The 21,154-nt window shown below is 43.4% G+C and overlaps 1 protein-coding gene across 10 annotated transcripts in view; it reads left to right on the plus strand.

Moving 5' to 3' along the window:
- Positions 1–21,154, plus strand: part of IKZF1 (IKAROS family zinc finger 1) — a 314,542-nt gene that overhangs the window by 40,868 nt on the left and 252,520 nt on the right. For 9 of the 10 annotated variants that reach the window (XM_078688103.1, XM_078688104.1, XM_078688095.1 and 6 more), the window contains exon 2: positions 20,371–20,424. In XM_078688103.1, coding sequence (XP_078544229.1) covers positions 20,371–20,424 — 54 coding nt within the window. Of the gene's footprint in view, positions 1–19,769; positions 19,895–20,370; positions 20,425–21,154 lie in introns of those variants that run through there. The other variant, XM_078688098.1, reaches the window with a different exon arrangement.

Genomic DNA, 21,154 nt, shown 5'->3' on the forward strand with positions numbered 1-21,154 from the left:
CAATGGCCAGACTGATCCTCATCCTCAAATGGACCCACATCACCCAGCACCTGAGGAACCTCCACTGGATCCCCATCCGGAAAAGATGCCAATTCAAACTACTGACACATGCCTACAAAGCCCTCCACGACTAAGGACCAGTATACATAAAGCTCCACCTGAGCTTCCACCAACCTTTCAGAAACCTCCCCTCTGCCTCCCACACCCTTGCTCAGACACTGCATATTTACCACAGCCCTAGCGGTGGTCGCTCCATCTCCCACCTCGCCTCGAAGTCTTGGAAAACCATCCCTCTCCACGTCCGTACACTTCCCTTGCTGTTGGCAGAGACTCAAGACCTGGCTTTTTGACTGATCCAAGCAATCCAGGTGGATACACTCACGGGTGATAAGCCATGCGCTACAAGTACTGATTCTTTGATTGATCGAGTTTGGTGAAATGAGCGAGGCTCTTTCTGTGGATGCCAAATGTTTTAAGGTCGCCCACAGTACACTTTCTGTATGATGCATGTGTTATATTTCATGACAATAATAATGCATCCACTACATTGATCTAACCACTTCATCTCAACATAAGAATAGGCGGAGTTAAGAATAGTACTTGTATGCTTAGGTTGTGAATTCATGGTAGTCTAGGAAGTGGCTGCAATACCATCGATATAGTGACATTCAGCCATGGCCCACAGAGTCAGGGTGGCAGAAGTGAGGACTTTAAAGGCAGTTTTGAAGGAAACTCTGATGCCACTGGAGGATACAGCTGTTAATCCACAGACTGAGGATTTGACTTATCCTGTTTATTTAATTGATTGAGAGTGTTCCTGGGTTAATAGCATGTCCTATGTTCTTTTTAGATCGAAGCCTACCAGACTACGCAGTTGACTTGCTTATGACTTCTTGTGGACATTCTGAAAGCTTCCCTGGGAATTAATTTTGCCTATTGCTGACAATTGGCTTTGTGATTTGTAACTCACATTTTCTGGTTTTCTATTTGCTGGCTTTTTTGTTTTAGACTGTCTAGCTTGAGTTCATCCCTCCCGTTGCCCAAAACTTGTTTACTATATTCTTCCACAAACTCACTTTCTGTAAACAGGCCTTTAAATCTTGTTCTTATCTTGTCACATTTGCTGTGCATTCAAAGACAGAGGTCAAATGTCAACCTCTGCCTTCTTTGGGAGATTGGTATTTACTTTTCTTTCTCTAACTTCAAAGTGAGAAAATGTATGTGACAAACCTGCTGAGAACAATGTGAGAGGACAGTATGTAGGATTTTTTTTAGTACACAAAAAAAACATGAACTGTGTTGATTTTTCTGAATATATTAGAATTAGTACAAATTAAGCAAATTTTTTTGTAATTCTGAAGTGTGGGGGAAAAATATTCGAATACAATCTAAACACATCAATACACTAGGTGATGACATTTGCACACATTATCCTTTGTGTACAATAAACCTGTATTTCAGTGCTAATGAATGGTGATTTGAGTTGAGAATGTGTTGTTTGTGATAGCATTGTTACCACACCATGCATACTCCAGACCACTCTATGCCCTTCTAGTCTATGCCATGCCACTCTATTCCATGATACTCCACTATATGCCCCTCCAATCTACGACTCTCCACTCAACACCGCTTCCTCCACTCCACTCTAATCTACCCCACTCCACTTCAATCTATCCCACTCCAATCTATCTCACTCCAACCTATCCTACTTCAACCTGCTCTAATCTACCCCACTCCAATCTACTCCAGTCTATCATGCTCCAATCTACCTCACCCCAATCCACACCAACCCAATCTACCCCACTCCAATTTTCCCCATTCAAATATACCTAACTTCAATCTACCCCACTTTACGCTACTCCACTCCAATCTACCCAATTCCACTTCACTACGATCCACTCTAATCTACCCCACTCCACCCAATCTACAGAAGTCCACCAAACTATATCCCAATCTTCTCCAATCAAACCCAATCAGCCCCTCTCCACTGTACCACAATCTGTCTGACCCCAATCCAACCCAGTCCACTCCAATCTACCCAGCTCCACTCCAATTTACCCCACTCCAACCAACTCTTATCTACTCCACTCCAATCTACCCACTCCACCAAAATCTACCCCAATGCAATCTACAAACATGTACCCACTCCACTCCAATCTACCACATTCCAATCCACCCATTATGTACCATTCCACCCTACTCCCCTCCAATCTACTCCAATTCACTCTACCACACTCCAGTCTATCCATATCTACCCCATCGACTGCATGCCAATCTACTCCATTCCAATCCACCACACTCTCCTCAAACCTACCCCACTCTACTTCAATCTAACTCACTTAACCCCACTCCAATCTACCCCACCCCATCTCAAGCTACCCCTACTCAAATCTAACCCTCCCCACTTTATTCCACCCCAATGCACCCCACTCCAATCTACCCCATCAACTCCACTTCAATATACTCCACTCTACCCCACTCTAATCTACTCCACTCCAATCTACTCCACTGTAACCCACTCCACATCACCTCACTCCAGTCTACCTTACTCCACTCCAATCTACCCCACTTCGGTCTAATCTACCCTACTATTATTCACTCACTATCCCCCACTCCAATCTACCCCTCTCTCCTCAACTCCACCCCACCCCAATCTACTCCTCACCACTCAAATCTACCTCTCTCCACTCAAATCCACCACACTCCACTCTTACCTAATCTACCCCCACTCTACTCCAATCTACTCAATATATATCCAACTCCACTCTTCTATGATCTATCACACTCCAATCCACCCCACTCTAGTCTATTCCACTCTAATCTACCCCACTCTATCCCACTTTAATCCACTCTACCCCAATCTACCCCACTCCACCGCTCCAATCTACCCCAATCTACTTTGCTCCTGTCTACGCCACTCCACTCCAATCTTCCCCACTCCACCCAACCCCAATCTACCCCACACTACTCCAGTCTACCCCAATCCCCCAATCTACCTCACTCCACTCCAATCTATCCCAATCTACTCCACTCCAAACAACCCTAATATACACCCACTCTATTCCAATCTACCCTATTATAAGCCACCCATCGACCTCACTCCACTCCAATCTCCCTCACTCCACCTCAATCTACCTAACTCCACTTCAATCTTCCCTACCCCACCCCACTCCACTCCAATCTTCCCCAATATATCCTACTCCACTTTACCCCAATCTACTTTACTCCTATCTAACCCATTACAATCCATCCCACTCCTATCCACACCAATCTAAGCCACTCCACCCTAATCTACCCCAATTTAATCTACCCTACTAATCTATCATTCCAATCTACCCAACTCCAATTTACCCCACTCCATTCCATTCTACCCCACTCCATCCCATTCCAATTACCCAATCTACCCAATTCACAGCCACTCAGTTCTAATGCCATTCCATGCTACATCTAGCTACTCCACTTTACTCTGCCCCAAACTACATAATTCCACTCTACCCCACTTCAATCTCCCCTATCCCACTCCATGCCACTAACCTTTAGCCAGGCTGAACAGCAGCAACACCTGTCTACAGCATGGCTAAAACACATTGCCAAAGCCAATAGCTCTCACATAGGCGAGACCTTTTGTCTTTGCCAGTGCTTGTTTGTAGGAAGCTGTGGGTTTACACTCAAAGCTAAAATCATCCCAACTGGATTCTACATAGTGGAAAACTGAAATTACGGACATTTTATATTTGTATCACTTTGGATGAACCCAAGATTACTACTTCTCTCAGTCATTTCATCAGGCATAAATTTAATAGTCTAAGACTTTTGGTCCTGCCCGTTGGGGAAGATAGGAGTGGCTATGAATGTTTCCCAAATAAAGCAGATCTTTGTACCCTTTGTCAGTATAGGCACTAGAATGTGTATACAGTTTCTATGTATGTTTCTCACCTTTTCTATAGACAAAGTTATTAAGTCATGCAAAGACACGAATATTGTAGCACTAAACGCCAATGCTGTGCAAATCTGTTTATTATATGAAGCAGCATCTAAATGTTTAATTGAAGCAATGAAGTGTTAAGACGTGACTTTGGGGTTCATTATAGCCTCACTTGATGCCCACCAACCTGCCAGTTTACAGAAGGCTATCACCTCTGCTCCCATGGTAGAGAGCCCTGTTGTGAGACTCCTGCCTGAGTGGCATGCATCTCACTGCCTTCCTTCGGAGCAACTTCGAGTGCGACGGTTGCTCTGAGGCAGAAGAGTTTGCTCAGTGCATGCTATGTTATTGTGACCCCTCTCTGCAAAAGTTTTTGTTTTTAAAAAGCATTTTCCCTAAGCAGGAGTTAATTTTGGATAATCAAAAAAATTAACAAAAGGATTTGATGCTCTGGGAGTTGCTGCTAGTAATAGACAGTCAGTCAAAAATTCTTTATTTCTGTGTGAGCCATAAAAGAAGCAGCAAGAAAGAATACATTCACAAAATATTTAAAATCGTTAAAAACCAGAACATTTCATTATTTACAAAAATGACAATAATAAATAGTTTAAAAATCATTCCAGTTTTAAAATTGTTGGCCTTGCCCACCACATACGACACTAAAACCTAGAAACTGCAAATACGATGTGCAAGTCAGTGTTCGCTTTTAAAAGTCTGTAGACTTCCTTACAGTGTCAAGTTCTTGCACAAGTTTATAAGCTCTTTCTGACGTTTTTTGCCGTATCCTCAGCAGAAAAAGAGCACGTGCAGGTCAGTCTCTTCTTTGGCTGGACAAGCAGGGCAGCTCTGATCCCGCCCGGGACCCACTGATTAGTATATGCATTGAGCGGGAGACAACCGTGTCTAAATTGTAAATAAAGTTTCCTAGCCAGGGTTGGAAAAATAACATCAAGTACAATCTGCAGCATATATGTACATTTCACATCTAGAAATATAGACAGCCTGGAGCCATCCCTAGGGCTAAGATACAATTTTTCCCTTTGAACATCCCAATATTTTCTTATCAAGACCTTCCTAGTAATACTTACACAGGCTAATCTGGGATTCTACCACAAGTCACAAAAGCCTAGAGCAATCAAACAGTTTTTGACATACATAAGCAATGGAAATGTCCTGTTCCCCGAAGTGCTAAGAATCTCCACTAGCTCAGTTCTATATACAGCGAGTTCCGGGGTAGCCCATATCCTTTGCCAGAAAAGAAGTGGTCTACATCCTACAACCTGGGTGATTGGTCTTACTCCTAGGTCCAAGCGGAGAGGAAATAAAGGGGTGCTTGCCGGAAGACCAACTATTTGACTGAGAAATTTGTTTTCGGTGATCAACATTGGGCTTATGTTTAAGTAGCCCCATATCTCAGCACCATACAGTGTCGCACTTCTCACCTGTGTTTTATAAATCTCTAAGACGGGGCTCAAAGTTTGTGATGAGTGTTCCTGAAAACGTTGGCCAAACCCCCCGAGATTTGGGTTAATTTAAGATTTGTCTTTGTGACCTGGGGTCCCCAGGTCATTTTTCATTCAGGGTGACCCCAGGTACTCAAAATCGCTAACCCTCTCTAGGGGTGAGCCGTTTAGGTGGGGGCCGGTATAAAGCGTTTTCCGGGGGTTAAAACACAATATATTTGGTTTTCTGTACGTTTATCTCCAAATCCCTGTCCTTACAAAAAAGTGAAAATCCATCCAATATTCTTTTTAGCCCCATAGGGGACTTAGACAGGAGTAGCGTGTCATCAGCAAACATCAACGCCGGCCACAGCCCCGAGCCATCTTCGGGGCATCGATGTTCTTGCATTGGCTCAGGGCGCATACCAGACCGTCGATGTAAATGCAAAATAAGGTGAGGGCCAAAACACCCCCCGTCTAACTCCCCTACTGACCGGAATTGGGGTAGTGAGGTCCCCCCTTTTCCCATACCTAATTCTGGCATAGTTCCCTACATGGAGCCAAATGATAATCTCTAGGAGATATGGGGGTATCCCCAATTCCCACAACACTCTCCACAAGGTCTCCCTGGGAACCAAGTCAAAGGCACTCCGCAGGTCAACAAAGAACAGATAAAGGCTCCCCCCTCTGATACCACTGTTTTCCAATAGAGGAGTTGGGGCCTAAATATTTGGTCCATAGTGGAGGTTTTAATTCTAAACCCAGCCTGTTTTCATTATTCGTTTTCATGCAGCCAGGTCTGAACTCGGTCAAGAATAATCCTTGCAAAGGCCTTTTGTGATATGTCTATTAGACTGATGGGTCTGTAGTTTGAGGGTTGGAGAGGACAGCCCTTCTTAAATACTGGAATTACCTCAGCCCCCAGCCATGATTCAGGTAAATTCATCCATTTTAGGATGGCATTAAAAATCAGCCACAGGTATGGGGCCCAAATTTTGGTCTCTTTTCTATATAGTATTTGTAAGACCTGCTGCTTTTCCTATGGGAATTTTTTTTATTGTAGTTTTAACTTCAGCCAAGGAGATTTGAGGGGAGTCTATATCTGTGATAGGCAGAGTGAAGGGAGATGTTGCTTCCTTAGCACCATTGTCTAATGTTGAAGAGTACAAGGCTTGATAGTGGGTAACCCAACTCTCTGCCGCTTTGTTCACGCCCAAGGGAGTCCGACCTTCGCTGCTACCGGTCGCAACAATGTTCAAGAATAATCTTGGATCCTTGGCTTCCAGGTCTGTTTTTAACCTGTCCCATTTATCTATTCCCAAGGCAACCTTGGCAGAAGCAATACTGTTCTAATACTGGGCCCTAGCTGTTTTGATGGCACTCTGGAATTTACGTTTAATAGTCTCTACAAGAGTTTTCTTTGCCTGTTTACAGCTGCTATTAAACCACGTAACCTTTTGTTGACTCCTTCTGACCCACGGGCAGGGTCTGCAAAATGCTTCTCTTAGTTTATAGTAGATGGAGTCATTAATGATCCCTAATATACTGTAAATTTCAGGTAAAACCCGGTAGTCCATCAGGTCTGACAGGGTCGTTAGGTCAGAAATTATACTTTCGTAGAGCATGGCCAGCTTCACTTGACAGTTTTGCATCTGCGCCCACTTGACCTTTCTTTTGTTGTTAGAGAGAAATAGCCCATCCCTGTCACACTGATCTGGATCTCTTGATCCCATTTCTAAAGGGAGCTCAAGGGTTACTAGCAGGGCGTTATGATCACTATCATGCCTGCGTAAAATAATAAATTCAGTAATGAGAGACCAACCTCTGGATTCCATTAGAACATAGTCCAGGATTGACTCATGGCCCACCCTAATAAAAGTATATTTACCGGGCGAATCGAAACTAAATCGACCGTTACAGGCACGTAGTGAATGTTTCAAGGTAAGAGCCTTGATTTGTAGCGCCAGAGAAGACCAGGCCCTAATCGGGGTTGAGTTTATCTCAGGAATGGCCCACACCTTGTCTTCTTCTCTGCCACAAAGAGTCAACAAAGTCTTTTAGGGGTTTAAATTGGCAGTTTAAATCACCACCCAAAAGAATCAAGCCATCTTCTAGGGCACCCGACATTACTATGTCTAGATGGCCTATTGTTGGTGACTCCTTTCCGTTTTTCACAGGCCTATAGTACACATTGATCAATTTGATTTTATAATCCTTGTTAAAGGACAAGATAAGACTTAAGATATCTGGCCCAGTTTCCTCTACTTGTGAGACAGTGCATCCTAAATGGGTGCAAATCCATATAATTAGCCCTCCCAATGGTCTTCCCTGCCCTTTAGAGACGGCTGGATTGTTGTAGGATGCAAATCCCGGACGAGTATGTTCCTCAACAGCCCAAGTTTCTTGGAACATGCAGATATCACAGGAATCTACCAGTATTCCCCGGTCCGGACAATTCAATTTATTTTTGATGCCTGCAATGTTCCATGAAAGGAGTTTCAAGTTTAGACTGGGTTTTAGTGGGGAAATGGAGATATTACGGGTTCCTTCCAAAGCATCCACATTTAAAACCAACAGGGGAGAACAAGCAATATTGTCAAGGGGTGCTTCAGCCTTGTTGCAAGACTCGTTTCCTCTAATGGGAAAATGCCCACTTTCAGCCTGCAACTTAACCAAAGACAGATTTTGGATCGAAGAAACAGGAGGTGAGGCTCGTACAGGACAAAGATAAACATCACTTTGACTGGGGTCAGATTTCTCCTTCTGGTGATGTGAACTATCTGGCCTTTGCTGTTCGCTAACTGGCCCAGCTACTTGTCAACCCTTTTGAGTCTCCATCAGTCAATCTACTTCATCTAAGTGCCTAAATCTATTTTGTAGAAGTAGAGTAAACTGGATGGGATTTTGATGGAAGAAATTCTGTCCCCGTTGTGGGAGCACTTGGCGCCAATCATATGGACCAGTACCCTGATCCACACACCTTGAGCTAGCATTATTGGGCATATAGAAGTAAGTGAGAGGAAGATATCTAAGACATCCGCCTCTTACTTGATGGTTAGAGATGGAGTGCAGGAGATGTTGTATAATGTGTGGTAGATTAACTATTATACACTCCCCTTTCATGTCTTTTGGCCTATTTCCCACCCAACTTACTCTCCTTGTCAGCAGAATATCATTTACACTGACAAATTGTCCCCTGCTAGAGAAAAAATGGAGCCATGGGCTTTTTAACTAGGGGTGTGATTCCTTTGCCCCTGGGCTAAGAGACGGGACTCCAGAAAGAATTACTACATATGGAATTGAAGCTGGAGGGAGATTTGAGGTGGGCAACTCTGGACTAGATAGCTTGCCAGCCGAGGACAATCCGGCAACAGTATTTGTAAGAGCTCTTGGTCCATCAGCCTCCAAGCGCCCTCCATTTAATCTCTTTTCAATAGGACAATTGAGTTCCTTCTCACTACAGGTAGTGTTTTTTCTCCCGTCTTGCCCAGGGATGCTCACCCCTATCTCTAATGGCCCTGAGCCCGCCACTTCTTCTAAGACTGGTGGGCTGTTTTTAACTGCGGGAGCAGATAATCTCTCATTACTAGGCCCTTGAAGGCTGATTATTTTATCAATGTGTAAATTCTTCCCTTACTATATCTCTGATTTGTACTCTACTTGTTAGGGTCTAGGCCGCTCTTTACGAGTTCCATGGAGTCATCATGGTTAGCTTTCCTCTTTGTCCCAGCTCTTGTGTTTCTGCTATTAGGCTTACAAGCGATGGGTTTCTTTGCTCCTCTGGCCGGGCCCCTTTTCTTCACTAAAATTTTAGGGGTGATATCCACTCCCTTATCTTGTGGAGTACTATGACAAAGTTGATCCGGAGTGGGGGGAGGGGAATCAGAGGCAGTTGAGGGGTTGGGGGGTGTACACAATGGTTGGAGGTCTGTGGTCAGGGATAACCTACGCTCCGTGCGTTCTATTTCTGTTGCGACCATCCTATCGCTCTTTGGAGCATTTAATCAATGGATGTTTGGGGAAGAGAAGGGGGTACTAGTCGTGGGGGTGCATGGCACTGAGCTTTTATGTTATGTTTCCCCATATTAAAGTACACAATTTCTTGCTTCAATGCAATGTCAGCGTAAATTAATAGAATAATTTATTTTGGCTGACTTAAATAATCAATGTACAATTTGTACGTAATAAGAACACACACGATTATCCAGGTGAAGGGTTTGGGACTCAAGGTTTCTTGAGTGACCTATAACTACTAAGGTTCTTTTCAACCAGCACTTAATTATTAGATAGCCCTACCCTTGATTCCATTTCCCTTCCTTCGTAGAATCCAGATATATCTTTCGCCAAGGGGGGTGGCCCAGCCCAGCCTCTTCCGGCCACTGACGGGCTAGGACGGACCCGCCCTTGGCCCGGGCTTTGCCCTGGCGCCGTCCGCGTGCGTCCCACGCTGCGGGAGTCGTGAGGCACTAATAAGGCAGGTGGCGCCTGCCGATGACGCTGCCTGTAGGCGTCTTCCCTGGGGCTGCTGGAAACCGTAGTCTCAGAGTGCTGCTGGTAGTCGTTTACCTCGTGGCGGTCCCTATGGACGGCTGGCGTTCCCCCTATCACGGGGGTCACTCCTGGGAGGGAGAAGCCTTTCTCCTCACGGCGCTCTGCGAAGCTAGTAATAGTAACCCCACCCCAAACAGAGTTAGGAGATAGAAACTCTGTGACTTCCCCACCTCTAAATAAGTGAGAAAACAGGGAGTTTGGGGATGGGTGAACCACCACTTACTTTTCCAATCTATTTTTTTTGTTTAAACAAATAAACATTATTTTGGAAGAGATGCAACCAAGTTTAAACCATTAGATAAGTTAACAGAAATTCAGGATCAATAAATAAGTTAATATTATATATTAAGGAGAGAAAAATAAAAATAAAGCAGAGTAGTAGTATATGGAAAGACAAATACTGCAACTATAGAAATAAGGAGAGGAGAGAGGTGAAGAAAAAGGGTACAACAGTAATCGTAATAAAATATACAATATAAAAGTAGGAGGGCTTAATACAATATAAAAATATATCAACATTTTATAGAATGATAGCTGTAATGATGTGTTAAAGGAAATGGCAGAATGGTTTATATGGAACTTCTCAAATCTTTAAATGTGCCCTTTTGTCTCAGTGGTGTTTGTATGGTCGACCCCTTTGTGCATCTAACTCCTGTTTACATTTCTGTAAATGAGGGGCCAGAGCAGAAGTTATTTGAAGACCTGTAGTATTTCTTGACGCAACAGCTAAACGTTTGGCAAAAGTAGCTGAGCTGTAAGATATGAGTGTATGTAAACATGTTTTTTCTGGCTGCTCTTCATTATTGTTTTAATATCTGCAATGGAGGGCCAAGACAACAGTTATATGATTAATTCTTGATTTAACTATGAAATGGGCTGTGACTGGTATATTGTGAAGATTACATGAATTAATAAATTTCAATGCAACTGATTCTACTGAAACGAATATAAGAGCATGAATTATTACAGATGTTGAACAAATAGGCAAGTAGTCACCATTGTTGTGAATACTGTGGATCCTGCTTTCTTTAACTTTTTGGCTACCAGAGACAAAAAATCCATTGGGTAGTCAGCGTTAGACTGGGAATCTGTGGGAGGCGAGAGTACAGTTTTAACGTGTTTCATTAGTACTTCAAAACACAAGTCGCGCACAGCAGTCACAATCTGATGCAATTCTGAGGTTAGTCTTGTCACATCCTGTTTGTGCCATTGGAAAGACAGCTAGAGGCTTGGGAGGAGGTCATATCAAGATCAGCGTTTTCTAGGGGTGGTTTTCGCTGCAGTTCTTGAGAACACTGGATTAAAACTATCTGTTGATGCTGGTCGATTCCTGCAAATACAAGGTTCCCTCTGGGTTTCATCCCCAGTGCCTCTGGCTGCCCTGCTTTGGTGGTAGGGAGTTACCGGCCCAGTCGGAATGATGAGTTGTGGTGTTTTACCTGGGAGAATCTATGGTGTACAACATGGGGGAAACTGCACTTATATGCAGAATTCTACCTGTTATTCAGAAGAAAGATGCAAGGGCGAGTATTCATACTTCCGCCTAATGTTACTGATGTCCCTGGTATTGATAACAATGGTGGAGGGGAATATCAGGGCAAAATGTACTGATTGATAGTGAGATCCATAGTGAGGATAACAATGGACAAGACCAGGATCCCTCAGTTTTTCAGTGTATATCAGAGACTTAAATGTAGATGTGGCTTGTCGCACACTGCCTGAACTACTGCTCTTAACCGCTGTCCCTTTTAAATGTTCATTGACGCTTGAGAGCTGTCCGTGTTAAATCATTTAGGATATTTAAGAAGATAGTCTGGTCTGCAACATCTGTGACTGATGCTTGTCGATGAATGCACACATCATCCATCACTCGCATCATCCATCGCTCTAGTGTTTAGGTATTGCACCCTTAGATACCATTATTACCTGCTGTTGAAATCTGTGTTTTCAAAGTAGCCGTAGTATGATCAAGATTGCTTTAATTGCAAACAGTGGCTCATACAAATAAGACCATCATGAATTTTCATTGACCCTTCCACATCATATGATTTAAGCTGTTATTATATGATAAGTTTCTGCTCAGTGAATGGGGCAGGTATCAGATGTTCTGGACATTCTGTGAGTGTCACACAGGGAAAATAAGAGTGAAAAGACATACTGGAATCTGAGAACTCAGTATGGGAGCAGACAGCTCGACATCCTACCACTGACTATTACACCCCTGCAATTAACCGTTCATTCCTACATGTACATGTATTCATTCATCCATCAGTCAACATCCATGCATGTCCATTAATTTTCCATATCATCCATCTATACATACAAAAATGCAAGCCTCATCTACCACACCTCTATCCAGGTTCCCACATATGTGCATTTGATAAAGATGTTTTCATGTTTTTCCATAAATGTTTGTCTAGTGTCCTGAACATTATGTATCAACTAGATTTCACTGCACTTTACAAAAACATATTTTCCTGTACTTGCCAAAATGAGGCTTGACTCCATTTTAAATCTCAAATGCAGCTATGTTGTGTTTCCACTTCTGCTCTGATCTCATGTAGAAAAATGTGTGCTAATATAATGCCCTATGTTCACATAGTGTTCTTGATGAACTCCAGAGGAAGCTTTTCTACCAAATGTAATTATTCATGGTCATTCTGGTCTGTGCTTCAGCAGGTCTATTCAGTATATGAGACCATCATTGTTTTTTGTATAACTAGATTTGTATTGTCCCATCCAACGGCATTAGATGAGAAGGGACTAATATTTATTTATTTAGGAGATGGTGCATGGTATTCTTGCCTTTAATTCTGTATTATGATAGGTTGAGCAATAGTCAGATGTAAGCTTTTTATGCTGACTGTGTGATTTCCTCTGTGTATTTTCTAGGCCTGTGCGGAAATCGTGGAGACCCACGAATGGGTCAAAATAGGCATGTTGTGCTGCTCTTGTTGTGATTTAGTGCAGTGAGCTCCTTTCGCACTGAAAAATCAGCGTGAACAGCACCACGCGACGCACCAGAGGTGCACCTTTTTGAGTTTATTTTGCTGCTGATTGACCATATTTCCTACTTGAGTGGCAGCTTTCGGACCGTGAAAGGTTGCGACTTCCTTCGAGCGTCCATGTTGGAGAAATCTTGCCAGGTGCCCTTCTAGCGACCAAAAATTGCACTAGGCTGTTGGCAAATCTCGCTCACTAACTTAATGTTTTCAAGCTGCATGCAAGAACAAACTCCACCATGTGGCGGTGTGAGGAATTTGTCCATAATTGCGCCAATTCCACCAGCGCAGCAAACTATATTGCCCACCCCTAGTATTTTCTTATAAAAAGGGCTCATTTTGGAGATGAGCCATGATTCGTCTCTTGGTTCTTATAGAGCAGACCCTGGTCAGTCTGCCTCATGCATGGGCCTGATAGTTATGCTGCATCTGGCTGAGTCTTATGCTATTTCACTATATGAATTATTGACTGGTTTTGAGACTGAGTATATTTTGCTTTCTGTAATGTACTTTAAATTCTTGAAAAATTTGGTGTGGATTCTAGCAATTTCCTTGTCTCAAGAAGGCTTGTTTAATTGACTAGGCTACTTGCCTATTTGTCAGTTTTTACATTCTTAGACACATATTACCCCATGCGTTCTTAAGGATAACACCGCCCCTGTTCCTGCGAAAAATACAAGTACCTCATATCTTATGGGATAATCAAAGAAAGGGTCAACACATTCATACCTTATCTACCCGCAGCACACATTCAAGCATCCATACACAACTATGCATTTATTACTCCATCAATCCTTACTCACTTTGAATTATTCATTGATCCATCTAGTCTGCTTTGTACCAATACCCATGCATTTACCACCCACCACCAAACTTCCCATTCACCAACTCATGCATATCTATTCTCCTTCCTTCACCCATACATTCACCAGCACAGTCACCAACTCACAAGTCATCCATATATCCATGCTTTTGACTCTTCGATTTTCCAAATAACCTGAAACCTAAAAATTACCTAGTTTTTCCAGAGTTTGCACTAGCTGTGGTCCTAATAGACTATTCAACTCTGGGCTTAGGGTGGTGCAAAGTTGTAAAGCCACCCGACTAGACAACTCTGTAGGTTTTTTAAGTGCAGTGGAAAGCTCCAGAAATTAAAAAAAGGTGCAGTTTCAGTGATCCTCCGCATAAGTAGGAAATATTTGTTCCACGCAATAGGTTACTCAAAGCAACGTGTGGACTGATGCCACTTGTCAGTTACCTGTTACAGCAAAGAAATGATGGACGGAATGCTGACAATGCAAAAATTCTCTCCCAGTCAAAAAAATCTTGTTTAAATCCATTGTTCTTTTGCCCACTACGCCACCCCAGTTTGGACCCAGCCATATGCAAATCAGGAGGTTTGTTTCCAGTCCAGGGAGGACCTGGCCTGGCAGTTCGGTCTGGACTGTTCCCATGGGGCACAGGGTCAAGACTGATTTGCATATGGCTGGGTCCAAAATGGGGTGGCGTATTGGGTAAAAGAATGATGAGTTTAACCTGGAGATTTTGACTGGGGAGAATGTTTGCATTGTCAGCATTCCGTCCATCATTTGTTTGCTGTAACACTTGTCAGTTACCTTGCATACCATGCTTACAACCAGTTCTCCTTGGCAAAGTCTCAGGACCCAAGGTCTTACCAACTCTGCAAGACCACTCAATCCACCTTTTGTGGCCATGAGCAGTGCCCCACATCCCTGGTCACACCATCCCTGGCAGCCTTCGCCTTGTCCCGTAGACCTCTTGCACTAGCTACTGCCTCCAACTCTCTTCGCTTGCATCTCTTACCTGGTGACCAGAAGCAGCTCTGCAGGTTTACACTATTTCCTGCTCCGGGATGTCTCTTTGATGGGAATCCTTGAGCAAGCAATCTTCATCAGAGGTGAGTAGGGGCATTGAATTTCACCTTGTTGAATTGAGCAAAATTGGCAACATTTCCCTCCTTCACTTAGGGTGAAGTTTCCTGACTTTGCACAACTACACTGGGGTGGTAAAATCCTCCTTGAATCTTACCTGGGCTACATGACTAGACTAAGTATTCTGCTTCCTGTATAGACCCTGTGGCATCTTAGTGGCTTTAGCCTGCAGAAACCAGTATGCACTGAAAAGTGGATGGGCTTTCCAAAGTCTTTTTTTCACCTTGTCATGTGGAAACTTTTCTCTAGGTATGGAGCTTATTTTCCTCACATGATATAGCTTTTATTTTAATCGAACCCAGACAAGCTGGAAATGTTTGCAGAATTTCGCTTTTCTAGTTTACCTTTTGGAGATCAATCCTGTGCACAATAAACTACCGCAGGAGAAGAATGCTTTTCTGTGAAATATTTCATAGGCAGAACCATTCTGTTTGTGTTAAAATAAAGGTATATATGGCGTGAATTGTTGCAAAAGTCATGGTTTTCATTGCAAATATGCCAAAGCGAAAAAAATGATATTTCAGTAATGCTGCCCAGGTTTCCATAGTGCTTTACAAAGGGTCCAATTTTTTAAAAAAGTTTGTACACTCCTAAAAAGTGCATTTTGAAGACAGGATGACACCAGCTCTCAGATTAACTCCTTGACCTCCATTTAGTAAAGGATATTTGCTCTGCTTCTCACACCAACCATTTTTAAAAGCAGTGCTCCTTTTTATGCGAAAAATGTGAGCCTTTGAACTCAAGTTGAGCATTGTGTCTTCTGATGTTCTTGAACTGTACAGTTCAATTTTCGAAAAATCTTGAATTTGTGACTGCTGTGGAATACCCTTCCATTAGACACGATCTATGTGTCCTAATTTCACTGCGCACAGCCTAACCAAATGCAGCTTTCTAGCGTCAAGAGGTAATTGACCTGGAGCATGTGTACTTTACAAAAAGTGCAATAGTACATTTAGACATAAAGTGTGCCTCATACAGCACTTGGAAAAACAGTATACCGTTGGTTAAGATTAGTTGTTTAACCTGGATAAGGTTCTTTTCCAAAATAAATTTAATTGTGTGAGACTGGTGGTCTTAGAGAGCCACCAAGGCATACACAGAGGTTTTGGGCAGCTTGTGCCTATCGATGAAATTGTGTGCACCATCAGTAGTTTTTAACTGAGCAGCGTTTCAATTTTGGTACTAAGACGTTTGTACGAAAAGTAGTTTCAGAAGTTTCCTAAAGAGCAGGTGGCTTGGTTCTACTCACAAGCGTACCTGCTCATCCGTCTGTGTCATTTTCTCTTATATCGGCATCTAGCTTTGTGTTTTTTTCTTCATTGTTACCTCTGTTCCTATTTGTTAGTTTATCCCTGTCACGTACACTTAGGAACAGACTCTACGCCTTCTCCCCTCTCTCTTTTCATTAACCACTATATTCCTAAATACTTGTCTCTCTTCTTTTATTCACCTTTAACTCGCTCTTTGCTGCTCACTTTCCCTCGTTCTCCTTTCCGATTTCCTTTTCTTTAGTTTTATACTTCTATTGACCTTTCTTTCTTTCTTTCGGTCCGATTCTTACTCGCTCTCACTTTATCAGAGCGAAGTCTCTCTTTATCTTGTACTCTCTCTGAGGTAATCTGTCTTCGTTCCTTTTTCGCTTCAGCAGGAAGTAGCAACTTAAGGCTTTAGAAACCCACTTCCATTCAATAAGACACGATACAATAATTTAAGTTATGTGACTATTTACTCCATCTGTAACTGTGAGTTGTTGCTGAAAGGAGACAAAAAACAAGAAATTGTTAAACATTGGTGGAGGTGTTGGAGAGGCGAGACATCAATTGTAACAGCCAATTAAAAATAATGTTCATTTGCTGTGATAACGTGCAAACCACATGTCCCCTTTCAAGGGAATTTACTCACCGACAAAGGCGCAGACTAGATGTATGGGCAAGGAGTAGCCAGAAAAATAAAATAATCCTTACTTTGAACCTTAGCTGAATGGCACTGAGTGTGTGAGGCGAGCAAGCCCCCTCCCCCACCACCTCTGCTCATTTTGTCACTTCCCCAAGGACGTTCTGAAAGCGCTACACCAAATGGTTCCTTTTAAACCTGAATTCTCAGTGAGTTTCTCCACCCATCTTTTCATCCATCCAGCATTCCCATCATCCAACCATCAGCCCTATCCATCCATCCTTCTCTCCATCCACCCCTCCATTCAGTCTTATTTCTAGATATCTATCCTTCTCTCATTTAAGTCTCTTAACTCCTTCTCTCATCCTTATTTCTCTCTCCCACCTGTCATCCTTGTGTCCCTACATCCATCATCCTTACTTCAGGCCATCCTCCTTTCATCATTGTCTCCATTATTTCATCCATCTAGCCCCTCTTATCCAACCGTACATCCCTTCATCCCTTCAGCCACCTTTTTATCCACCAATTCTCTTTCCATCCATCCATTCACCGATCTCTCCAGTCATCTATCACTCCAACCCTCCTTTCTTTCTTTCTTCTTTTCTTTCTTTCTTTCTTTCTTTCTTTCTTTCTTTCTTTCTTTCTTTCTTTCTTTCTTTCTTTCTTTCTTTCTTTCTTGCTCTCTTGTTGCATCTGTCCTTGCTTCCCATGGCTCTATCTTGCTTTCCCCACCAGTGTCTCCAATCAAAATCAAAGTAAAGATTGTAAAGCTTTTATGTCAAATAGACTGCCCAGTGACACCCACTCCTGTTCAAGCTACTAAATTGAGGGTAGGGGATAATGTTGCACCTGCGTGTGGGCAATATGTTTAAATAACTCCTGTCTTCTATCTTCAATTATTCTAAGCAGTAGCTTAGAAGGATTACATCTTCCAACTCCAGTGTGGTGTTTTTTAAATGTGCTTAGGTTGGCCTCATACATATACCTCTTACATGTGTTCAACAGTCAAAGACAAGATTTACACTGTGAGAGTCGTCGAGACTGACCTGCTTTGCAAGCAGTGAAGATTCGTGGGTGGACGGGTAGTACCAACATTTTTACGAGTGATAATGTGGGGTGCAGTATAAAAATTGAAGTACAACTGCCAAATGGTGTCATATTTTGTTCAGGGCTTGAGGGATGTCATGCTTGTCCAATGTAGAAATACAAAAAGGTGATGGGTGTTATACATGGACTAATCTCAGCCGTTGGTAATCACTCTGCGGCATTCCAGGCCATTTTTTTTGCCCATTATGCCACTTCAGAAAGAGACCAGCCATATGCAAACCAGACTAGCTCCTGCTCTAATGCAAACCGTTCAGCCCAAACTGCTAGGTCAAGTAGCTTTTTTATAGAAAGCAAATGTTCCCAGATCGGTTTCAGCCTTATTGGGCTTTTTCAGTGATGTAGAGCTTGGTTCCAGTAGCAACGCGATCATGTGACATATTTCTGGGTATGCCCATCTCACCGAAGAAAGCTTCATTTAGAAAAACAAAAAAGTGATGGGTGTTATGCATTCTAATGAGCACCCTATAGATAAATGGGCGGGGGCTTTAAGAACAACTGCCTGTTGCTGACCCCTGTACTCAGGACTGGATTGGATTGGGAGGGTGGGCAGTCAGGCATTGGGCGATGAGCCTGTACCTCAGGGACATCTTTGAGCCGCTGTAAACCGGCTCACAGAAACTTTCTATCTTACCCGGTCAGCGCCAGGCCACTGTAAAGTGTTGCCAGTATCAAAAGCACTTCCATGACATGTTGTCAAACTGAGGCCAGGTGATGTTCCGGCCCTTAGGGCATTCTTACCTCGGCCCCTTGCCTCGTGTGGCCGTCCCGGCCTAGAAGCAGTGTCATGCCCCTGCTGGGCCATCACTTTCAGGGCATGGGGGTGTGTGGGGGGTGGGAGTATGCAAGGACCTTGCTGGGAGGGCCATTCTCATCTAAACCCCCTGGAGTAGCAGCCTCAGCCGTGGGCTTTTCTTGACTCCCCTGCCAGGCATACCCTGAGACGATAGTGGACTGGGGAGGGGCTGAGTAAGAGAAGTGACCTCGCTAGGGGACAGCCTGTTGTCATCTCGGTCAAAGTATTTTTTAGGTCTTGATGGATGCGTGGGGAGTATTTGCATCGGCCTCGCTGTGAAGTCACCTTTCCTTAAGGAAAAAAAAATATATAGGATGTAGCGTTATAGTCTCAGAGCTGCTGAACTGGGGAAACTGGTGTCAGCTCAACATCCAGTTTTTCTGGGCAACTCCCTTAATCTACCTAAAATAAAAATTAATTTGATTTTGTGCAATGTATCTGGTGCTCATAGCATTTGCTCCAGTGCTTTCGGACCGAGTTCACGCAATAAAAAGCTACAAAAAAGATACTAACCATTTGGGAATGTGGGCCACATTTGTGGGTGTGCCCAGACCTAATCGTGATCACAATCCGACCCTGCCTGTACCTGGTTGGCAAAGAGAATTTCGCTTGCCAGTGGACTCGAGACACGTAATGGCTATTTGCACTCTGTGAACAAAAAGTAAGAGACTTTTCAGAACTTTTCTTGAAGGTCACCTGGGTTGGGGATTTCAGCAAAGTTTAGCACCGGGCTGTTGTGGGACTACCTGCTGCAGCCGAGGCTTCCGTTCAGAAGGAGCAACCAGCTGTCTGCCAGGCACCTGAGACTTCAGGCTGGTGGGCTTTGGCTTCACGCGAAAACTTTAACTTTACTTCTACCCCACTGACCCTCCGCGTGCTTCTCCCTGGTGCTTGCGGTCACTCGCAACTTACTGCGCTCTCCGGAACATTACGTGTCGCAACAGAAAGGCGGCCGCTTCCCACAATTTGTTCCAAATCTGTGGAGCCATCTGTCAGCGAAACAGGAAGGTCTGGGTTCCCTTTCTCTCCTGGGCTTCGTTCGCTATTTTAGGGAGCTTCACTTCTGTCTGTGCAGAGCTGAGCAAGGGCGGTCTGAGGGCCGGACAACTACAGTGGCGACGAGGCCGAGCACAGAAGCTGCTGCTGGGCCCATCTGCCACAGCTCGAGGTGCATTCATTATTGATGGAGCAAGGGGCGGGGGCTGCTCAGATATGCAGCCCCGCTTTGGGTAAATGAGACATTCTTCGGCAAATTGCTTCGTTTTTTTGATTGCTGATTGTACGCGTGTCACCAAGCTGACTCAAGGTTCATCGATGCATGCTCAGTAAATTAGAAAGAACATAACTATGGATCAGCCAGGAGAATGAATTCTGTGCCTACAATGACCCAGGGCCATTTAATTTTCTGCTTAATTTTGTTGCAGTCAGTTTGCATTTTGGGTTATTATGCAGTAGGAAATTAACAATAAATAACAAATTTGGTCCTCCTACGCTTGCAATGATGAATCTTCGTAATGCTGTTTCTGAGAGACTGGGATCAAGGTCTGTGTCTGTCTGTTACCCTGGCAAATGTGAAGGAAGGAAAGAAAGAAGAGCGTGTATGATGTCTGCCAGTGAATCTCAGGCTTCAACAGCAAATGCATTTTCTGGTTTCCTTCAGATTTGCGATGACTGAGCTGTGCGCTTGCTTCTCTTTCCTCCCTAGATAACCTGAGGAAGATGGATGCAGACGAAGCACAAGACATGTCCCTGGTTTCAGGTGAGAGATTGCCATAGGACGAGGAGAAAAGCAGAGAAGCACAGCACCATCCAATTTAATTCAATTTTACATACACAAACACACACACAATACACACAAACGCACAAAACACACGCAAAGCGTGCACACAAAACATGCATACATACAGATGCTCACTTGTGCACACACAGGCACACTTGGGACAAACATGCAGACACAGAGACATGCACTCAAACATACACATGCTCACTAGTGCGTACAAAAGCACACTTGGGACACACACAGAACACACACACCTATAAAGCAATACAGAAGATGGGAGAGGCATTAAAACAAGAACATAAGTTCATAGAGTACAACTCCAACAAATGATGCTTGAAACAATGACAGAAATATCGAGTCTTTCGCTTTTAAATTTTGTAGATCATTTTATTCTTTATTCTTTACATACAACAGCCAACGCGTTTCACCCATGCTGGCTTCTTCAGGACAAAGACTAGTCCGCACATTGAGCGAACTGTGGTTTCTTTAGTGCGAGCTCAAATTAGAAACACTTTCTCACAAGGTTTGGAATCTACCCCAGAGTCTGAAAAATACTTTTAGTCCATATGTAAAGGTCCTAGATCACTGTCCCATTCCAGGAACAAACTGTCTTGAATATCACACGCTCAATCGCTGGCCTTTATTCAAGGCCTTCCGGTGCAAACATCTCGCTTTAAAAAATCTTCAGTGCAGAGCTACATATATGGCA

Source organism: Lissotriton helveticus, chromosome 4_1 (assembly GCF_964261635.1).
Source record: "Lissotriton helveticus chromosome 4_1, aLisHel1.1, whole genome shotgun sequence".
NCBI classification, from domain to species: Eukaryota; Metazoa; Chordata; class Amphibia; order Caudata; family Salamandridae; genus Lissotriton; species Lissotriton helveticus.